At 41.4% G+C, this 18,672-nt stretch overlaps 1 protein-coding gene across 3 annotated transcripts in view; it reads right to left on the bottom strand.

Annotated features, from left to right (window-relative positions):
* LEPR (leptin receptor) overlaps nucleotides 1–11,548 on the bottom strand; it is a 42,906-nt gene extending 31,358 nt beyond the window's left edge. Inside the window, exons 1-4 of one of the 3 annotated variants that reach the window (XM_054834231.1) lie at nucleotides 11,377–11,548; nucleotides 5,861–5,919; nucleotides 2,886–3,185; nucleotides 1,686–1,803 (exon numbers count right to left, since the gene is read on the bottom strand). In XM_054834231.1, the coding sequence (XP_054690206.1) occupies nucleotides 1,686–1,803; nucleotides 2,886–3,185; nucleotides 5,861–5,919; nucleotides 11,377–11,381 (482 nt within the window). In that variant the 5' untranslated portion in view covers nucleotides 11,382–11,548. Of the gene's footprint in view, nucleotides 1–1,685; nucleotides 1,804–2,885; nucleotides 3,186–5,860; nucleotides 5,920–8,216; nucleotides 8,416–11,372 lie in introns of those variants that run through there. The other 2 variants (XM_054834232.1, XM_054834233.1) reach the window with 2 other exon arrangements.
* Between the last annotated feature and the right edge of the window lie 7,124 nt (nucleotides 11,549–18,672).

Below are 18,672 nucleotides of genomic sequence, written 5' to 3'. Positions count from 1 at the left end.
AGAATACTGTCGTAGCACTGTTTTGGACAGAACAGAACATTTTCTATTCAAAGCAACTTGATATCATTTACAAGCAGGCAAACTGTGGATGTGTAAAATAAGAGGATACTTCTTTAATGCTGAAAATTTTAAAAGCTGTTGAGGACCCAAGCTTTTTTGCTGTAGATTCTTCTAGGTCATTATTTTTGTACATTGCCTGTCCTATATGTGAGAATTCTGGCTCAATCTCCAGACTCCCAGGGAGTAACACATGCCAGGAATGCATATTTTTAAAACTGGGAATGTTTTCAAGGTATTTTGGCTCATGTGAATAAAATGTTAAGGTATCGGCAAGCCAACAGGGAAAGCTGTCACCTTACCAAAATCTGAAATGCTTTGCTAGCTGTTCCCCCAGAACGTAGGGACCCTACAAGAAAAATATTAATATGAAATCTGGAGAGTGAAACAAGTTCTCCAATGTCAGGGACTGCACTGCATCTCGCCTTTGCAGCAAAAAGTAATCAAGTACAGAAATGCCACAAGGACTTTAGTGAGTCTATAGGGCCTGCTCTCATAAATTGCATGACACTTACTGAATTCCCTTTGCAATACAAAGAACCTCTTCATTCCAGCTGGGACTTGAATCTGTTGTTCCACGGATGTTAGGCATAGCCAAAAAATTCAATATAGAGATTACTACACTAGGATTACTGGCAAAGATTTTTCTATTGCACGTGAGACTGGATGGAACAGAGGCAAAGTCAGATCTACTTCTCCCACAAACACACATGTAATGGTATTTCAGAAATCAAAGTCATAAGGAACACTGGCAATGGGAACCCACTCAAAATCTGATTCCAGCTTTAAAGTATTATGTCAACTAAACAACCATGTTTACTACCAGTTAATACACTTGCTTTCAACCCTGACTACAGGGATAACTTGTGGCAAGTGATTATCTGTCATCCAGTTCTGGCTTTTTAAGTAGAAGTCATCACCTGTAAATTCAGCTAATTCAACTATTTATGTTTAGCCTGTTTCCTACAGAAATTAAGTCTTTGTGTTCATGCCATTCCTTCCAAGCTGTCAGTAATACAGAAGAAAAAACCAAACAGTGTGCTTTCAGAAGTGGAACCAAATAGACCTTTTTAGGATCAAATCAGGCAGGTCATGTATACCAGACCTGCCCAGCCCACAGTCAGGATTACCATCTATTACCCCTCCAGAGAATATTCACCACGCTAGCAACTGCACAGGCAGGTGCCTTTCAGAGGCAACAATGTGATTAGAGTAGCATTTGGCATTCTATTAAATGTTAAGTAACATAATTACTTCAAGAGAGAGAATGTGATGGTCAAAAGCATAAAAAAGGCAGAACCAAGATCGCAGCTTTAACATTAAGCAATTGTCACAGCAAAGATATTTCAGTAAGTCAACGCTAATTTCATTAAAGCACTTTAAGAAACATGGAAAGGACAGAGGAGAGGGACTCTCCATTCCAACCACTTCTCATTCAAAAACAGAATCATAAACGTTCCACACTGTCCAAGACTACTTTTAACTGAGACAAAGGTACATAACATATCATCTGGTTGCGAAGCTAATGCTACCACTGTGTGCAAGCTTGAGAGGCCAGTGTCGATGTTTTAGAAAACGCTTTCAGATTTCTAATGCTAAGTGACAGATTTAACAGAGTCTGTACTTACACAGCATATAAAAGATTAACCTTCAAGTTGGCTCTCAAGTGCAACTTCACAAACTGCAGGCTACAAACTAACAGGTCCAACTTGCCTTCAATCCAACATTCAATGTTCCAATTTGAATCTAAACAAAAGAAACAGATCAAACATTTCTGAACTATATTAAAACAACAAAAAACCCCCACCAAAACAAAAACAAACAAAAAAAACCCAACCAAAAAACCCAAAACAAACAAACAACCAACCCAGCTAAAGAGCCAGGATAAAATTCAGTCATAGAGAGGACAAGGTGAGGTTGGAGCCCAAGTGTGCAAATGATTGTGAATAATTCGTGCTGAGTTGGACACCAATATATGCCCTTCAACACTTAAAAGGCTAACAACCTATGTGATACTGCTGCATCCTAATTACTAAAGAAGGAATATATTTTACCTGGCTTTCAGACAAGGCCACAAGGGGAAGAAAGAAATTAAGCTGCTGCTGGCTGAAGGTTTTGCTACTGTTAACCGGTACAGCGTCTACGTGGCTGTACTGCGCACACTTTGTGCACACATACGCAGCTGCACTGCATACACAACAGCAGCAAATTTAGTGTGGCAGTCTTTAACAGAGATTTATTTGTTCCATGGGACAGTTCTTGTAAAATGAAATTCTACTCTACTGAGGTCAACGAGATTCCTGCCACTGACAGCAGCATGCCAGCAGGCCAGTATGCCGCTCCGAGACTGCGGTTTACAGGAGGAGAAAACAGCCTAGGAAAAAAGAATTCAATCTAATCCATGTAGAGATATTTACTAAGGCATCACAATCCAGGCAGAAAAGATGGCACTTGCTCTCCATCTCTCCCGCCTCCTGAGGGAGTTTGAAGCCCATATCCACAAAAATATTTTAAATATTTCTCACAGCGTCTAAACACCTTTGAAGATCCGGGCTTATGTCCTCATACACAGTGCTACATATTTTATTCAGCATTCCCCTAGACAGACAGCCAGCTATTTTTTTTTCGCCTTTGAATCTGTGCTACACAATTTCTTTTGCCTTCCACTACAGACTTCTGTGAAGAAGGATTTTACCATGCTATGTTGTCTGCTCTGGATAAAAACAAATACACATTAATACAACCCACCCACCTGCCCTCCAAACAACAAAAAACCCCAATCATCTTTTGAAGAAGTAGCTTCTTACACCCTTGAATGGAAAACTTACCTATTTCCTGAGAAGCAGAGATACTTATTTCTGAAGGAATAAACTTCCTTGCTTGCATGCTTGCTCTGTACAAAGAACAATCAATGTTGTTATCACTCCAAAGGCAACATAAAAAGCTTTCTTCATTCATTAGCAAGGAAGGCTTGGTTTCGGGTGCTCTCCTCAAACCAGACCAGCTCTCTACAATGCCAGCAGAGAAAGGACTCAAAAACGTCTCATTCAGCAGCATACAGGGTAACGTGAAGTTCCTGGGAGGAATCTGATGGACCATACAGTGGGCAACTGCCATTTGAAGAAGGTCTGCAAACACAAGGGCAAAGATATCAGAAATGAAAGAAAAAGTTCATATTACTTGACAATGAAAAGAGAGTGGCCAATGTTATACAGAAACAAATTCATGACATAAAAATCAGACTGCTTCCAGGGGCTGTTCTCCTCTGAGCTGGAGACAAAATTACTAAAAACATTCCCTCTGCACTGGTGTCACAACTGACAGATGCCAGCCTCTCCCCCAGAGTCACTACACCTAACGTTGTGTTTTCTCGACCTCTTGAAATAGGTCAAGACAAAGACTGTAGGGGAAACATCTCTTTGGGGTAAATTGGCTTATATTAATTCAAAATACAGTGAATCCTAAATCCAAGTCCACAGACTATACAGGTATGAGTCTCATCTCCCCCTGCAGTGCTGGGAAACTTGCAATCCAGCTCTTATAACACAGCTCCATTACTGTAGAAAAAATAATCCCCTTGTAAATATAACACATAGTCACATTGTAACTGTTAAATACCAAAGAACAGTATTACCAGAATACACGACTGGACGTAACTATGCAACCCCAGGGCATTATTTGGGAAATGAGATGTAGGAAAAGAATAATCTTTTCCATCAGACTTAGATTCTTCAAAATAAAATTATTCTGACCACATTTGTAGCTCTTGTTGGTAAGTCATAGCTTGAATTACGCTAACAATGATTTTGAGAATGATAAGCATGTCGGTTTTGGAAATAGCTTACTGTAAAACACTGCATGAATTTCAAAGATTAAAGCTCTAGTTACAGAAAAGCATGTGGGTCATTTGTGCACTTTGCATTTAGCTTTTCGCTCAGTAAGGCCATAAATATTTTAAGCAGTTCATTAGATAGAAATTAATTCATGCTCTATGCCTTGCAATAGCCAAAATAAGAAAAAAAGAATTTCTCTAGCACTGTTCGATTAAGAGCACATAAGCATAAGCTAAATAATATAAAAACACAAAATGAAAGCTTTTTTAAAAAGTAGGTGCATGCTACCTTAAAAGCAGACACTGTGTTACTGTGCAGTGTGTTAAAGTGTTTTGTTTTCTCTTTACACAGATTTTGTCGTGCCAGACTCCTGAAGGGTTCTGCTCTTTCCTCGTCTCTCATTTAACCGAGCTTGTGCCTCTGTAAATATCAGCTTCATTAGGCCTCCTGGCTCCATGCGGAGGATTCAGCTGACCGAACAGACTATTAGTCCATAATACATGATTTAAAAAGGACAAATGAGTAAGTGACATGACTGCCTATGAAGCAGGACAGATAACTAACATACTACTCAATTCACAGGGACAATCGCAGGGTAGGCAGAGATTCCTGCCAGTCGTCTCTTTTCCTAAAAAACAGACTCCCCCCTCGCATGTCACACCAGACCATCTCACAGGATTAATTAAATCCTATAAAGTCAAAATGTGTGCAGCTACTTACCGCTTCTGCAGAAGTGTTAAAAAAAGATACTGCATTACAATACAGAACATTTAGCATAGGATTGCTATAGCTCTCAAATGCACGCTGCGCTTTATTAACGGGCATTAAGAATGTTTTCCTGATACAAATGCAGCAGTTTGCCTGTGACACAGACACGCCAGAGGCCATCACTTACAGTTCTGTCCCTCAAATAGCGGCTTGCTTCATGTCGGGGTTAACAGGGCTACAAAGATGCCAGCCACGGCTATTAGTTTATTTGGAAACAGGCCAAGGTGGCTACTCAATAGATACACTGACTTTCAGTCATTACAGGCCATCAGACAGTGACAAACTGCTCTGAAGCCTAAGGAAGACTCCCCGACACATCCAGGTTTTCTCATTAAAAGGTACACATCGGTTAGATTACGTAAGGTATTTAAAAGAAGAATGTCAACAACGCAATGTTTGATACTAAGCAGGTAAAGGTACATATGTAGATAAAGATGTATATGTATATAGAAAAGATACAGAAATCTAATGATTTATTCATCTTTTGTGAAGATACAAGACGACACAAATTTTGAAACTAATTTCATTGGATTACAGCATCTGCTTTCTCCCTAAGCATCATGACCGAAAGTCTTTAAATAGTTCTTATTTTAATAACAAAAATGAAAGGCAAATACCAGCTGTCCCTGAACACCATACACCAATATTGTTACAGACATTTCCCATTTAGAAAGCCAGTTTATTATATTCAACATTTGCAGTTAATTGAGCACCCTTTCACAGGACTGTGCACATGAAAGCAGGAATGTCAGCTACCTAAAAAAGCAGAGCTCAAACTCAAAGTGACACCCTGGCTACACCGAACTAACCAGAAACTTTGCAGTTCTGATGGAACCAGGATTTTCCCTTCCACTTTTGGACCTATTAGGGGAACAAAACAAATTGCCCATGAACTTCTGTCTTCTCAAATTTTGACTGGGGCATTTATTTGAACGTGTCTTGACTCACCATATACTTTCTACTGATGTTTCCTGATCTTAAAAGTCAGTTGCACTGCTTTTTGGGATAAGACACATAGGCACAAGCCCGAGAGTGTCCACATTTCAATTCCGCGCAATAATAACATCGGATCCTTTGCATATTCCAGTTGCATGCTGTCATAAGATACTAATCCAGTGGCATGACTTGAAACACCACTGAAAAACAAATGGTGATTACTCTTCATTCCACATAATTTCCAACTTATTTTTGTAGTAACTTACCCAATAGCACAAACATGGTCAGAATGCTTTGCTGATACATCTTGTTTTGTAGAGCTGATCTGAAAAACATATAGAAAAAGTAACTGAGAGCTGATAATTATCAGCCTATTATTTCATTAGGGTTCCATTTTGGTGCACTTCAGTTAATTTGATACTCACACCTTTGTAAGCAGAAAGGAAGAACAAAATCAGAATGTCATTTGAGAAAAAAAAAAACAAAAAAACCACATTGCTTAGAATATCAATTAGATACCAATAAGGCTCTTCTTTCATCATTACAACTATATAGTACCTCATTTATCCAGGCTTTTGCTGATCATAGTTCACCTTCTAGGTTTGCTCATCTGAAAGGCACTACAAATCCGAACAATGAAAACGCCCAAGAGATACTCAATTTTCAAAGTGCAGCATAGACAAAAGCCCGCGGGCACCCATTTCAACAGTGAAGACTTCACTGCACTTTACAGCAATATTTCAATACTGTTCTTTCATTTGAGATACTTTGTTCTTTTTTATTTTCATCCTACAGTTACATAAACTCTGTTAAACCCCAAATACAGGCATTTTTATATTTTAAAAAGGACTCAACAGAGGATATCAGAGGAAAACATATGGAGTTTGATTGCCTTTGTAGTTAACCAGAACTGGATGATTAGTAAAATTTACATATCAAGTCAGACCGAGAATGCTGAGGCAAGAAAAAAGATTTGGGGAGTCCCCCCAGAGTATTCTCATTCCTTAAATATTTCTGAGAACAAGTTCCTTGAGAACATCTATGTTGCCAACAGAACTGGTGCCAATGCTGTGTAATCCACTGGCCTTTCAGTTTGGGGGTGCAGGTACTGTACTATGCATCCGCACGCACTGTATGATACATACAGACTACCGCGGCCGAGAGTCTCTGTACCGGCTACACGGCAGTTGGCTCTGCAGCCTGAAGGAAAGCGTATGTGGACACAGGAGATCAGACAACAGAGTAATTCCTTCCTGGTTTTTACCACTCCTATCAGCGCACGGCCTGAGTACATCCGCCTTGTCTTGCCCAGGGCAGCGCCTCAAGAAGAGGGTGAGCCCGCAGAAGAACCAGTAGCTGCTAATAAAACCAAAGAATTTGGTTACAATAAGGAAAGTCACCCTCTGCTCAGAGCTATGCCTCCTCTCCCTTTTGTCCTCACCAGAGACTTTGATATGATCACCCAGTGACCCTGACGCTACTTTAAACCTTGACCATGGCTTAAAGCAAAGGCAATTCCATAGGCATAGCTGTCTACCTGGAGCAGCAGACAACTGAGCAGCGATGTTACAGGATTTCAGTATTCTTGTCTCCTTGCAAGCTCTCCCATAAGGAAAGCCCTTGCAAATTTAGCTGGGGCTGGAGCCGGAGCCAAGCCATTTCTTCAGCACAGACCATCTTCATTCTGGTCTGCAAGATGAGTCAGTCCCATCCACTTTTCTCCCCATTCACCCAGGTTATAATCAGAGTACATTTTAAGCTACATTTTGAGCAATTAAAGAGGAAAGCTCAAAATTTCAAAGGCAGTGCTTCACAACCGCTACTTCAGAGGAAAATTTGCCTCTCAGCACCGCTGTTAGGAGGCCAACCTTACCTGTACCTCTTCCATTAGTCTAGTTCTTAATAGGTGAGCCATGAAGGCCAGAGGAATTATCTAGCTACAGCCTTCTATTAAGTCTATCATTTCACAACGATACAGGCTGGGATTATTTCCAAAAGCCTATGATCAAAGTTACCTAGTTTTTTTCCCAAGTTTCTGACTGAAAGAAGGAAAAAAAAACCCTTTTAAAATAATTTACTTGACATAAGCGTACACTATTCATACTATTAAACATATGGTTTAATGAAAAACAGTCCATGTTCGTCTTTTACAGGTGCAACAAAAATTCGCTGTTCATAGCTCAACCACTTCTCAGTAGGAAACCGGCAGAGATCACTTCCATATGTTGTACAAGAAAACTAGACATGTATTTCAAAGGCTTATAAAGTTATCCATATGTCATAGATGTTATTGAAAATGCTTTAAAGCTCTCGCTTTCAAAACAAGTAAAATATGTCCACCATTAAAAGCTCTAAATGATCCATAAAGTTATGGCCCATCACTTGCCCTCCCACCATAGGCACTGCAAGAAGTAAAAGCTGTCACTCGGGCATCTTAGCCCGATTGCTCCTAAATGTTTGAAGGAAAGAACCACTATTTTGGTAACTGTACATTATTTCATTGTACTATATCAAAGCAGAATGTGACACACCATCTCTCATTTGTTCCTGCAAGTAAGAAGACAAATAGTTAAATCGTGTTAACAGCAGCTTCAGTGTTGGTTTCACCCATGTGATACCTACCGCAGACTGCATGGAAAGCAACCACAGATCCCCAGAACCACATACACCTCAGAGAAGGAAAGTTATAATTACATACTCTACTGAAGATAAAAGCATTTTCACTTCTTGCTGCCATATAAGTGTCCAGATAGAGCAATCATAGAGATTCTGATATCCGCACTAGTTTAACCATAATTAACAATATCTGGACCAGAAGGCAAAAATACAGTTCAGAGCACCTCGAGACATCCTCTTTTCCTGTTTCTATTGCATCGATCTAGGCTGATTTTTACAAAGGTGTTATTTTTCAATCCTGGTTCCAACAATATTCATGAACAAAAAATAGTGCCGTACATGATCAAAAAGCCACACAAGCTACATGTCACCAGCGTTAGCTCCTTTTCTGTTCAAAGTTCAGTACCGCTTGTGTAAACTTTACACAGGAATTGGGCAAAAAGAGATATCCTGCAGATAACCCCCAGGACAAGATGAACGTACCAGACAGGACTACCCAATATTTTTACTAGCGAGAATATTGAACTTACCAGATTTCCTTACTTCATTGTAAGAAAGAATACAAGTTTTATAAGAACAGTTACAGGCAACAGGAAGTTAAATAAAGGAGAATAATTAAAATTTGTAACTATAGCTCTAGCCCGGAGAGAGTACGTTAATACAGCAAGGACAAATGGTTTTACGCCTGGCTGGGGAAGTATCCATACAAATGGAAGGAATCAGGGCCCATTTTAATGCATCTATCTTAAGACCCCGTGTTCTGAAACCATCAACTTTGCTGCTGCTGCGTACAGGAAATTTTCCAATTTCATGTGTAAATAGTATGTCCCTCTCCATGTACACTGTACAAAAAACTTTAGTAAAGAGGGTCCGTCTCATGACAAAAACACCCGATTTAAAATAAAACCCAGCAGATATGACAAGCAAGGAGGACAACAATGAAAAGTAAGATTTATTTTTCTTTCCTTTACAGGCTGGCTGAGAAGCCATACAATCCACTGGCATATCAGCATGGGAAACATTTTCAGCACAGCCTGAAGCAAGCATGGTTGGTGATCCACAAACACCTGCTCACTGGGCACGGAAAATGCACTGAAAGTTTTCTTTTTCCTTCTGGAGCTGCCTCCCCCCCCCGCCCAGCTTCTTGTCTTGACAACTTACATTTCTGCATGTCTCCTTTCTGAACTACAAAAAAAAGGGTTGACGAGAAAAGAAGGCTGCAGTATGAGGTGGGTCCACCTGTCCAGTTTGAACATCAGTGAACAGAGGGTGGCACTGGTGACTAAGAGTGCCAAGTCTCTACAACCTGCCCCGGACCCAGCAGAGTAGCACAACCCTGACACCGCTAAACTCAACCGTAAAATTCTCACCCGCTTTTACAGGGACAAAGAGACTAGATGAGCAAATGTTGCAAGATCAGTGCCTTACGTATTAATGATTTCCAACGAGCAATTTCAAAGCCTACAGCAATTTATAGAAACTCAGTTGCCAGGGTCTCATATTTTCCTCCAGTAATGTACTCCACACACATACAGGGTCTGGAGTTCTTTTTTAAATTTTCCTTATTCCCACCCTCCCAAAAAAACAACAGCTGCTAGTTAATGGGAAACAGGAACATAATACCGCAAGCATACAAACTGTCCCTTTGCAAGCACTCCACTACAGCTGTTTTTAAATATTTAAAAGATCTCTATAAAGCATAAAAATATTTTAGTAATAATGCCTACACACAGTGCCTTCTAGCCTGCTCTTTAAGGGTGCCGAGGGCTTTCCAGTCCTGTTAGTTTTGGCAAAACCAGTGGTTCTCAGTCAGCCCTCTTGGGCATGGAATTTCATTGCATTTGTTCATCATTCAGTATATTAGTAAATGTTATTATTAATAAAGAGTTCTCAGTAAACGGAACCTATGAAGTAGCAATGAATATGACTTGCATTGCATAATTTTCCTTTCTAATACCAAAGCTTTATCCAGGGCAACCCAAGCTGCATATCTCCCCACGCACTCAGTACAGTAGAAGGAGCAGCAGAGCTACCCTGGTCTCACGCCTGCACGGCTCCTGGCCAAAAGCACAGCTCCAAAACCAGGCTCCGAGCGTGCTGATGGAGCCTCTCTTCTGAAACTCACCAGCAAAACCTCCCAAACGCCAGAGAGTTTGGGAGACGGTACAATTTCTCTTGATGGTACTGAAACTAGCCCCTCATTCCACACACATCCACGCTGCTCCAAGACAGGTTCCCTTCACCAGCGACAGAAGGCAGGGGATCCAGCAGCACCGCAGTTGCATTTCCTCTGCATCTCCACCACCACAGCATTGCCTCCAGCACTGAAGTTTGTGCACGCTCGTGACGCGCAATTTGAGAGACTTAAGTTTCATAAATATTTCTGATTTTAAGTCAGCAATAGAGAAAAGCGCCTTTAATAAACACTTTCCCTCATTGTTTGTCCCTGATGAACATACATTTGTTTTTCCTTACATGCAGCGGTAAGCTTAGCTCCTGTAATTATCTGGCACTTAAAGCTCCTTCATATTATAGCCACACTTGGCCGTTAAGGGCTCTCAGTGTTTTCATTATAAAGTCTATTTATAAACGCTGTGTCAATAATTAACATTAAATTTCCAAAGTGCTCTTCCATCAGAACAGACTAGAATGGCTTCTGCAGCATCAGTGACTCACAACCCACAGTCACGGAGATTTCTTTTGCTTCAGACACTAAGCCTCAAGACAAAAACAACCAACAACAACAAAGTCTGCTTTTGACACATCACAGCCACCTCCAAAGTTGCCTGGTCCCTTCCAGAGCCGGCCCGTGAGGCAGAAGACCACACTCACCACAGATCAGCTTTCCAAAGGACCAGGCAACTGCGTTCCGCTCCCGGCGCGTATTTCAGCAACAGGCACCTGGTTTTCACGTGTGACATCCCCACTCGCCCCTTTCCCCGCTCCCCCCGGGCGGACGAGCGCTTCGCCCCCACGGACCGGCCACGGGTGGAAGGAAGGCAGCGTCCCGCCAAGCCGGCCGGCAGGGAAGGGAGGGAGGGACGGAGGGAAGCGGGCAGGGGCCCCCAGCCCCGCCGCTGTCTAGAAACCTAAATTTAAGAAACAAGCGGAAAGGAAAAGGAAAAAAAAAAAAAAGAAAGAAGAGAAAGTAAATTCACCGACCTACTTCATTCCCGGAGTCTTAACCGGCAGCCGAAGTTACGCCGCGGTGGTCATGTCTCGCCGCTTCGGCCGGCGCCTTCGCCCGCTGACAAACCCCGGCCGGGGAGCAGCGGGGCCCCCGCCGCCGCTCCCCTCAGCGGCCCCGGGCAGAGCCCGCTCCCCTCAGCGGCCCCGCAGCGCCCGCGCCGCTGCCTGACGGTGCTGGCCACGGCCCCGCCTCGGCCCGCCCCGCCCGCTCCCCCCGCCCCACCTCACCGTGAGAGGCCGGTCCGTCACCCCCCGGGGGCCGGGGCCGAGCCCGGCTCCGGCTTCTCCTCATAAACGACCCGCACCCGTTGGGTACGGGGGACATAGGCCCCGGCGGGGCAGATCAGGTGAGCCCCCCTGCACCGAGCCGAGCCGAGCGGCCCTGCCCAGAGCCCCCCCGCCGTTCCTGCTCTCGCTCCTCGCTTGTCGGGGCGTTAAGCTGGAGCGCGTCGCCCCGAGAACCCGGCATGGCTTCTCCCGGCTGTAAGGCGTGCAGGTAGAGCGGCATTCACCGAAAAGTTCCCGCGCAGCCTTGCGCGTTAAACCTTTTTTTTTTTTTTTTTTTTTTCTTTCTTCTTTTAATGCCGAGTGGTTCTATTTCACCTACACAGAGAACCTTCAGGGAACAATCGGTGCTATCTGGATCCTACAGACATTTGTTAAGAATTTAATTAGCGTTCAGCTTACGTGTCCTAGTTAGTGGTTTTTGACAATGGGCGCTGTACAAAATAGGCAATTCTTACTGTAAAAGGTGACATAAACCAGAAGCAGAGGGAATGCTTCCTGGCTATTACACCCATTCATTGTATGTCCCAAGGATCTCTGAATTTTCACAAAATTACAAACATAAATGCTGTGAATTATTACTCATAACACAAACATGCCTACTTGTCAGTAGAAGGACAAAGATTAGTGTTTAAAAAATAATCTGATTCAGATACACTTCTTTTAAATGGCACATTAAGCAGCGCTATGCGATTCGGTTTTGACGATTTGTTGACGCAGATAATTATTTCCCATCATTTTAAAAACTACACATTTCTGTGAGGAACCTGGGTGCAGAGAGACTATTTTCATCTCTTCTTTACCAGACTACTCTTCTATAGCTGATGATGTTGTTATAACAATCCATACATAGCTGGTATTAAAAAGATTTTGTTTAACTTAAAAATCCTGAGCAATACCAAAGAAATGGACAGCGAACATTAATAACTAGAACTAAATTTAAACCCTGAGCTTTAATTGTTAAAATGAGTTTTTCAAGTATTAAATTTGTGAAGACCAGGTCTGAAATTGGGAAAGTGCACATCCCCAGGCTACACGAAATGCTCCTAAAATGAACAGGAATGCACCACAGCAATCTGTACGTCTCCAAAACGCTATGCCAGGTGTAGCTTAGAAGCTACCTTCAGGTGGAAGTCAGAAATCCAGTTACTGAGATTAAAAAAATGCCACTTTCTTGTAGGTTTGTTCTTTCTTCTACCACATGGCTGTGGGCCCAGTTCCGCCAATGAGTTTCCAGTTTGGATCAGTAGAATACGCACCAAGAGCACCTTGTCCCTGACAGCCAGCGGCTACCGTGGTTGAACCCCAGGCAGCAGCTCAGCCCCACACAGCCGCTCGCTCACATCCCCCCAGCAGGATGGGGGGAAGAGAACTGGAAGGGTTAAAATGAGAAAACTCGTGGGTTGAGATAAGAACATGTTAATAATTGAAATAAAATAATTATAATAATAATTATTATTATTATAAAAAATTGTAATGAAAAGGAAAATAACAGAGGGAAATAAAACCCAAGACACACAAGCGATGCAAATGAAAACCAACCAACCGATGCCCAGCCCGTCCCTGAGCAGCGGCCCCCCCGGCCAACCTTCCCCCAGCTTTATATGCTAAGCATGACGCCGTATGGTATGGAATATCCCTTGGGCCAGTGGGGGCAACTGTCCTGGCCGTGTTCCCCCCCCAAGTCCTCGTGCACCCCCAGCCACTCGCTGGGGTGGGGTGAGGAGCAGAAAAGGCCTCGACTCCGTGTAATCACTGCTCAGTGATAACGAGAACATCTCTATATTATCAACACTGTTTCCAGCACAAATCCAAAACGCAGCCCCATACCAGCTACTGGGAAGAAAATTAACCATATCCTAGCCAAAACCAGTGCGTGCCAGGTGCCACTGAAGATCTGGCAAGAAACCCAATCAAAGGAGACTTGGAAAAAATACTAAAACAAACAGCGAAAATAGAGATTAAATTACAGATTAGAGATAACCCTCTTAAAACAAACAGCAAAAATAGAGATTACAGAGTTGCTATAACCCCACATTAGATACAGAATCTACGCAGTTTGCCATAAAGATAAGAATGTTGACCATAGCATTAGGAGCAGGAAGGCTAACAAGGGGGCAAGGGAACTAAAATGATTATAGCCACAATAGGGAGAACACTGAAAGAGTTCAATACATGAAAACGGAGTTATGAAAAATTAGCACATGAAATTGCAAGACCCAGGCACCGGTATTTTAACCAAATCTGTTAAGTAGTAGTACAATAAGAGCAAAGAAGAAAAAAAAACAAACAAACAAACACCAAACCAGAATGTGATGATGTCTGATTTCTAAAACATACAGGACTTTAGAACAAATTGGGGATGTGGAGTTGAACAGTTGGGGAGTAAAGCCCAAGGAGAAGGAATGATGAACTATTTAAAGCAAAGGAAGGTGCTGGCACTAAGTCAGATGGTTATGAACCTGCCACAGAAACATTTAGGCCTGTTATTAAAATCCAAGTCTTGGCAATAGAAGACTCATTTCTGGAACAATCTTCTAATGGGAATAACAGGACAAAAAAGAAACTGGTTAAGTGAGGGGTTAATAAGTTTATGAAAACAATGATTATAGAGGTTGGTGCCTCTAATAAAAAGAAAACTCAGTAAAATAATCTAGACAGGCTATTGTAGCTTCATGTTTCTTTGCTACCGATGTGAGCTCCTTGAGCGCCTACCCATTTCACCCACCTCTCAGACCACCCACTACCACTCGCCTTTCACACAGGCAGATTTAAATTCTTACACTACCTGACAGCCAATTATCTCTCCCTCCCTTTAATCACACCGCTGCTTGAAATGAAGCTACACTTTATCTCACAAGTAGTGGAATAAATCACATTTTGACCCTTTTGTACTTCAGCGTTTGTCCTCATGAATAAAGAGCTCTTTGAGACAAGGGCTGACGCACATGTAAAACAACACCGCATATTTAACAGGCACTTCCACTTAAAAAACAAAACCCAGAAATTATGTCAAGGAACTAAAAGCGAGGACTGAGCCCTGCTAGAAAAGATGCACCTTTAATCCTGCTTGTGCTCATCCTTTTTCTTGGAGAAGGCAGCAAGAGTTCAGAAACAAGGTACCGGAGACTGATAACTCCCAGATACGTGCAACTGAGGTTTTTTTACAATGGTTTTTTTTCAGCAATATTATTTTAAAATAAAAACAAAACCAGTATCTCTGTTTCATAAGGTACGAAGAAAAATATTTTTATTTACCTACTGCAAGCTCTTCTCAGTAAACAGACTTAACGTGATAATCACACCAGCTTTGGTATTGTGTAAATAGTCCTACTGTGGCTGTATAAAAAACCTAGTGATTGCCCTTTATTTCTTTATTGACTTTCCGTAATTCATGATCCATTTCCTCAAAGTAGCATCAGCCAGTTTCTCTCCTTATTAAAGTAACCACTATCTCCAATTGATAAATTCTATTTTTAAAATATTTCTGTGTTCTAAGATGACAGTTTGGGAAATCCGACACAATTTGTGTCTGAGGTTAGGAAGCTGTTGAAGTTTTTGCATCCCAGACTTTCATAGCGTAAACGAAAGCTGTCACAAGCTGCCTAGTCTGCCACGTCTCTGCTAGGCGAGATCCAAAGAGGGAAATCACTAGAAACCACTAGAAAATCATGTTCTGTTTAGGCTAGAACATCTTGAGATAAACATTTGACAGAGTAAGTTTTCTTTCACTTCAGTGAACCAGAAGAATAAAATCCTCTATGTAACCTACACTAGTGCATATTTATTTATTTCTTTTAAAGTGGGTTGGTTTTTTTTCCTACCTTAATATCTAAACTAAATCTTCCTGAAGTTTAATCCTCTTACTTTTTCATACACTTGAGAAAGGCAGAAGACAGGTAATTCCACCTTTCAGAAGTCCTTTGATGTATGTTACGTTGTTGTCTCATACTGATCATCCTTGTATAAACTAAAGTTCCAGTTCTTTCAGTCTGTCTTTATGGATCATCTTTTCTAGAGACCCGCTAAGGCTTACTGATCTCCTTTGACTTAGTCCTGCTACTCTTGCTCTTTTCTGAAGAGCAATGCCCAAAGTCCTCCAACCAAAGTCTTGGTAGTGCCATTTAGGGGGAAGAAAAATCTCACTTTTTACATGAGACAACACTGTTTTCACATCCCATAAGGATGTTTGCTTTTTTTCCTCCCCACAGCGCGCCTGTGTTGACTCAGGCTGGGTTTGCACATCTCCCTAACCCTCTCCCTAACCCTCGGATCCTTCCTGCAGAACTTGTGTTTGTGCAGTTGATTATTTCCCAGTTAAGTACCCTGCGCTTGTCTTTACTGAATTACAGCCTGCTTATTTCAGACCGCTTCAGCAATTTGTCAAGATCACTTTGAATTCTAATCTTGTTCTCTACAGCGTTTGCAACTGTTGCTGTTGTTTTGTTATCCAAAGATTGACTATAACATGCACTTTTACTGAAAACATCAAATCATTTCAGACTTCGGGTGTACCCCTGAACAACCACCCCACATACAGTCTTCCAATCTGTGACTTGTTGACTGCTCTTTTTTTTTTTTTTCCTCAGAAAGTTCCTTTCTGTCCAACTGAATACTTTACAGTCATTTAATGTGGACTAGACTTCCCTAGCTTACTTCAGAGAAGATCACATGAGATGGCATCAAAAAACATCACTAAAGATACTACGCTATGATGTTATAAGTTCTCCGTATATTGGAATTCCCCTCACTACCAAGAACATTTTCTTGGTCACCCTGAGGGACCCTTTGGGTTCTATCCATTCTGTCCTTTGTCTTTCTGATTTACCCCTACATGCTTGTGTTATTCTTTTACAAGTCCTCTTCAATAACTTAACCTAGCCTTCAATTCCAATTAAAGTTTCCCATTACTGAGGAAGACATTATTTGCTCCTCTACTAACTTTCCTACCTTTAATTGACATTGGAGCAGGTGCTTTCCTGCCTTTCATGTATATTTTTTTTTTCAAGAAAATGCCAATTCTTCTAGATAACTCTTCTCTTTAGATTTACTTTCCATTTGATATTCACCGTAATTGAGTTTATTGAAGTTTTCTTTCTCAAATACTTTCCTCTCTGTTCTGCTGTTTCCTTACATCTTCACATTCTCAAATGGTTCCTCTTTCTCAGTCCAGGAAAAAAAAATAAAATCTAGAAGACTCTTTGCTCAAGATGTTAACCAGCTCTGTTTGAAAAGGTCCTCATCCACCTGACTGCTTTGGCAATACACAACAAACTTGATCTTTTCTTCATATCTTTGCCCAAAGACTTTCCGTTACTTCACCTCCTACATATGCTGGATCTCAGCAAAAATCATCTGTGCTCTTGCAATAAAGACTCCACTCCTCCCATTCCTTCAGACCTCTCGGAACGAGTCTTTCCTTTCATGCCTGAATTCTCTCACGAAGTTTCTATTTTGCCAGTGCACTTATTATTTTGACTCAATACAAAGATTTTCAGTTTCTCCATACTTTATGCATTAGCATACAGACATCCAGGATGTTAAGCAAACTGACCCATGATTTCCTTCTTTTGCTCCTGTAACTGTGTCTTGAGCAAGCTCCCCAACTTTTGCACCTTTTCCATGTTACCAGAGTTTATACTTAACCATTGGGCCTCTGACGTTGGCCCCTGCCAGGCTGAATTCAAAGGAATCCACACCAGTACTAGACAGAATTAATTTAGCAGGCCTGGAACCAAGGACGATGCTCTCCAGCCTCAGCTCAGCATCCCCTCTTAGGACTTCACCCTTTGTGGAAGCAGAACATTTTTTGGAGAGTGTCTTTTTATAAACACAACCAAGAAGGAAATTTATTATTCTCTCAGCCTCCACATTTCACCTCAGACTTTCTCCCTTGAAGCATTACAAAAATAACAAAGGTCCAGAAGCCTTTCAAAGAGCTACACGTTGAAGAACAACAAAATACCATAAAATACCAAGTCCCAGGTGTTTTTGCAAAGCACGTGAGAAGACTTCAGTGACCTACGCACATGCTTTGCAATTGACTGAGAGCAAGAAACGTAACTGTAGATGAAGTTTCACTGACAGAACAAAAGTACTTAATGTTATTTAGCCTTGAAGGTTTGTTTATTTGTTGATTTTTAAAATACAACGTGAAAACAATTGCTCCCTTTCCACCACTCATGCTGGATAGGGTCATACAGCCACTGTGCCGGCAGTCAATGATAATACCCTGACCTCTTACAAACAAAAATGCCTATAATCCCCTGCACAGCTTTAGATCCATAGAGATATTCATTGAGATGCTAACCTTACTGCCAAGTAATATTGCAACCAAGTATCTTCTAGGCTCATAGAAAGACCTGCAAACTTCCCGCTTAAGAGAAAAGAAAGGGGAAAAAAAGTTATTTTCCTCCTGTAGCGAGGAAAAACACTACGGCCATTGCCCCAACAGTAACGGGTTAGTGACAACATAACAAGTCTAAACAGAAGTACTTTTCTGAGGTTTCCAGTTCTGAAAAAAGATGCAGAAATCTGAAGCATGCTAACCTCAGCTACTTAGTGCAAATTGAGTGATTATGCACCTGAAAGAGCTAGAACAAGTGTTAGAAATTCAGCTTCAGTTCTACCAGGTTAAATGTCTCATTGCCGAGTACAGCTGAGCTCCTGCTGGGTTTTTAGCATGAATTTCAACATTTTTGTCGGGTTTTTTCCCTTCTAATCCATCCAATTTGATTCATGCCAGGTTAACCAATTTCTATTTAAACAGGTAGAAGAGACTAACTATGGTACTGCTACAGAAAAATCAAATACTGTATTCTATATAAAAACAAATCACATGTATGTACGTATCAGAATTTTTTCTAAATCATTTAATGACCACCAGAAGTGAAAAGTCTGTTTTCATTATGAAGTTAATGCAAAGATGGGCTCTGCCCCTACAAGGGGATGTTTTTGAAAGCAATTCATTTTTGCTGCTGCAAGAATG

Source organism: Grus americana, chromosome 8, assembly GCF_028858705.1.
Source record: "Grus americana isolate bGruAme1 chromosome 8, bGruAme1.mat, whole genome shotgun sequence".
NCBI lineage: Eukaryota > Metazoa > Chordata > Aves > Gruiformes > Gruidae > Grus > Grus americana.
Note: the sequence above shows the minus strand (reverse complement) of the source record. Positions and strands in the feature narration are given on the sequence as shown.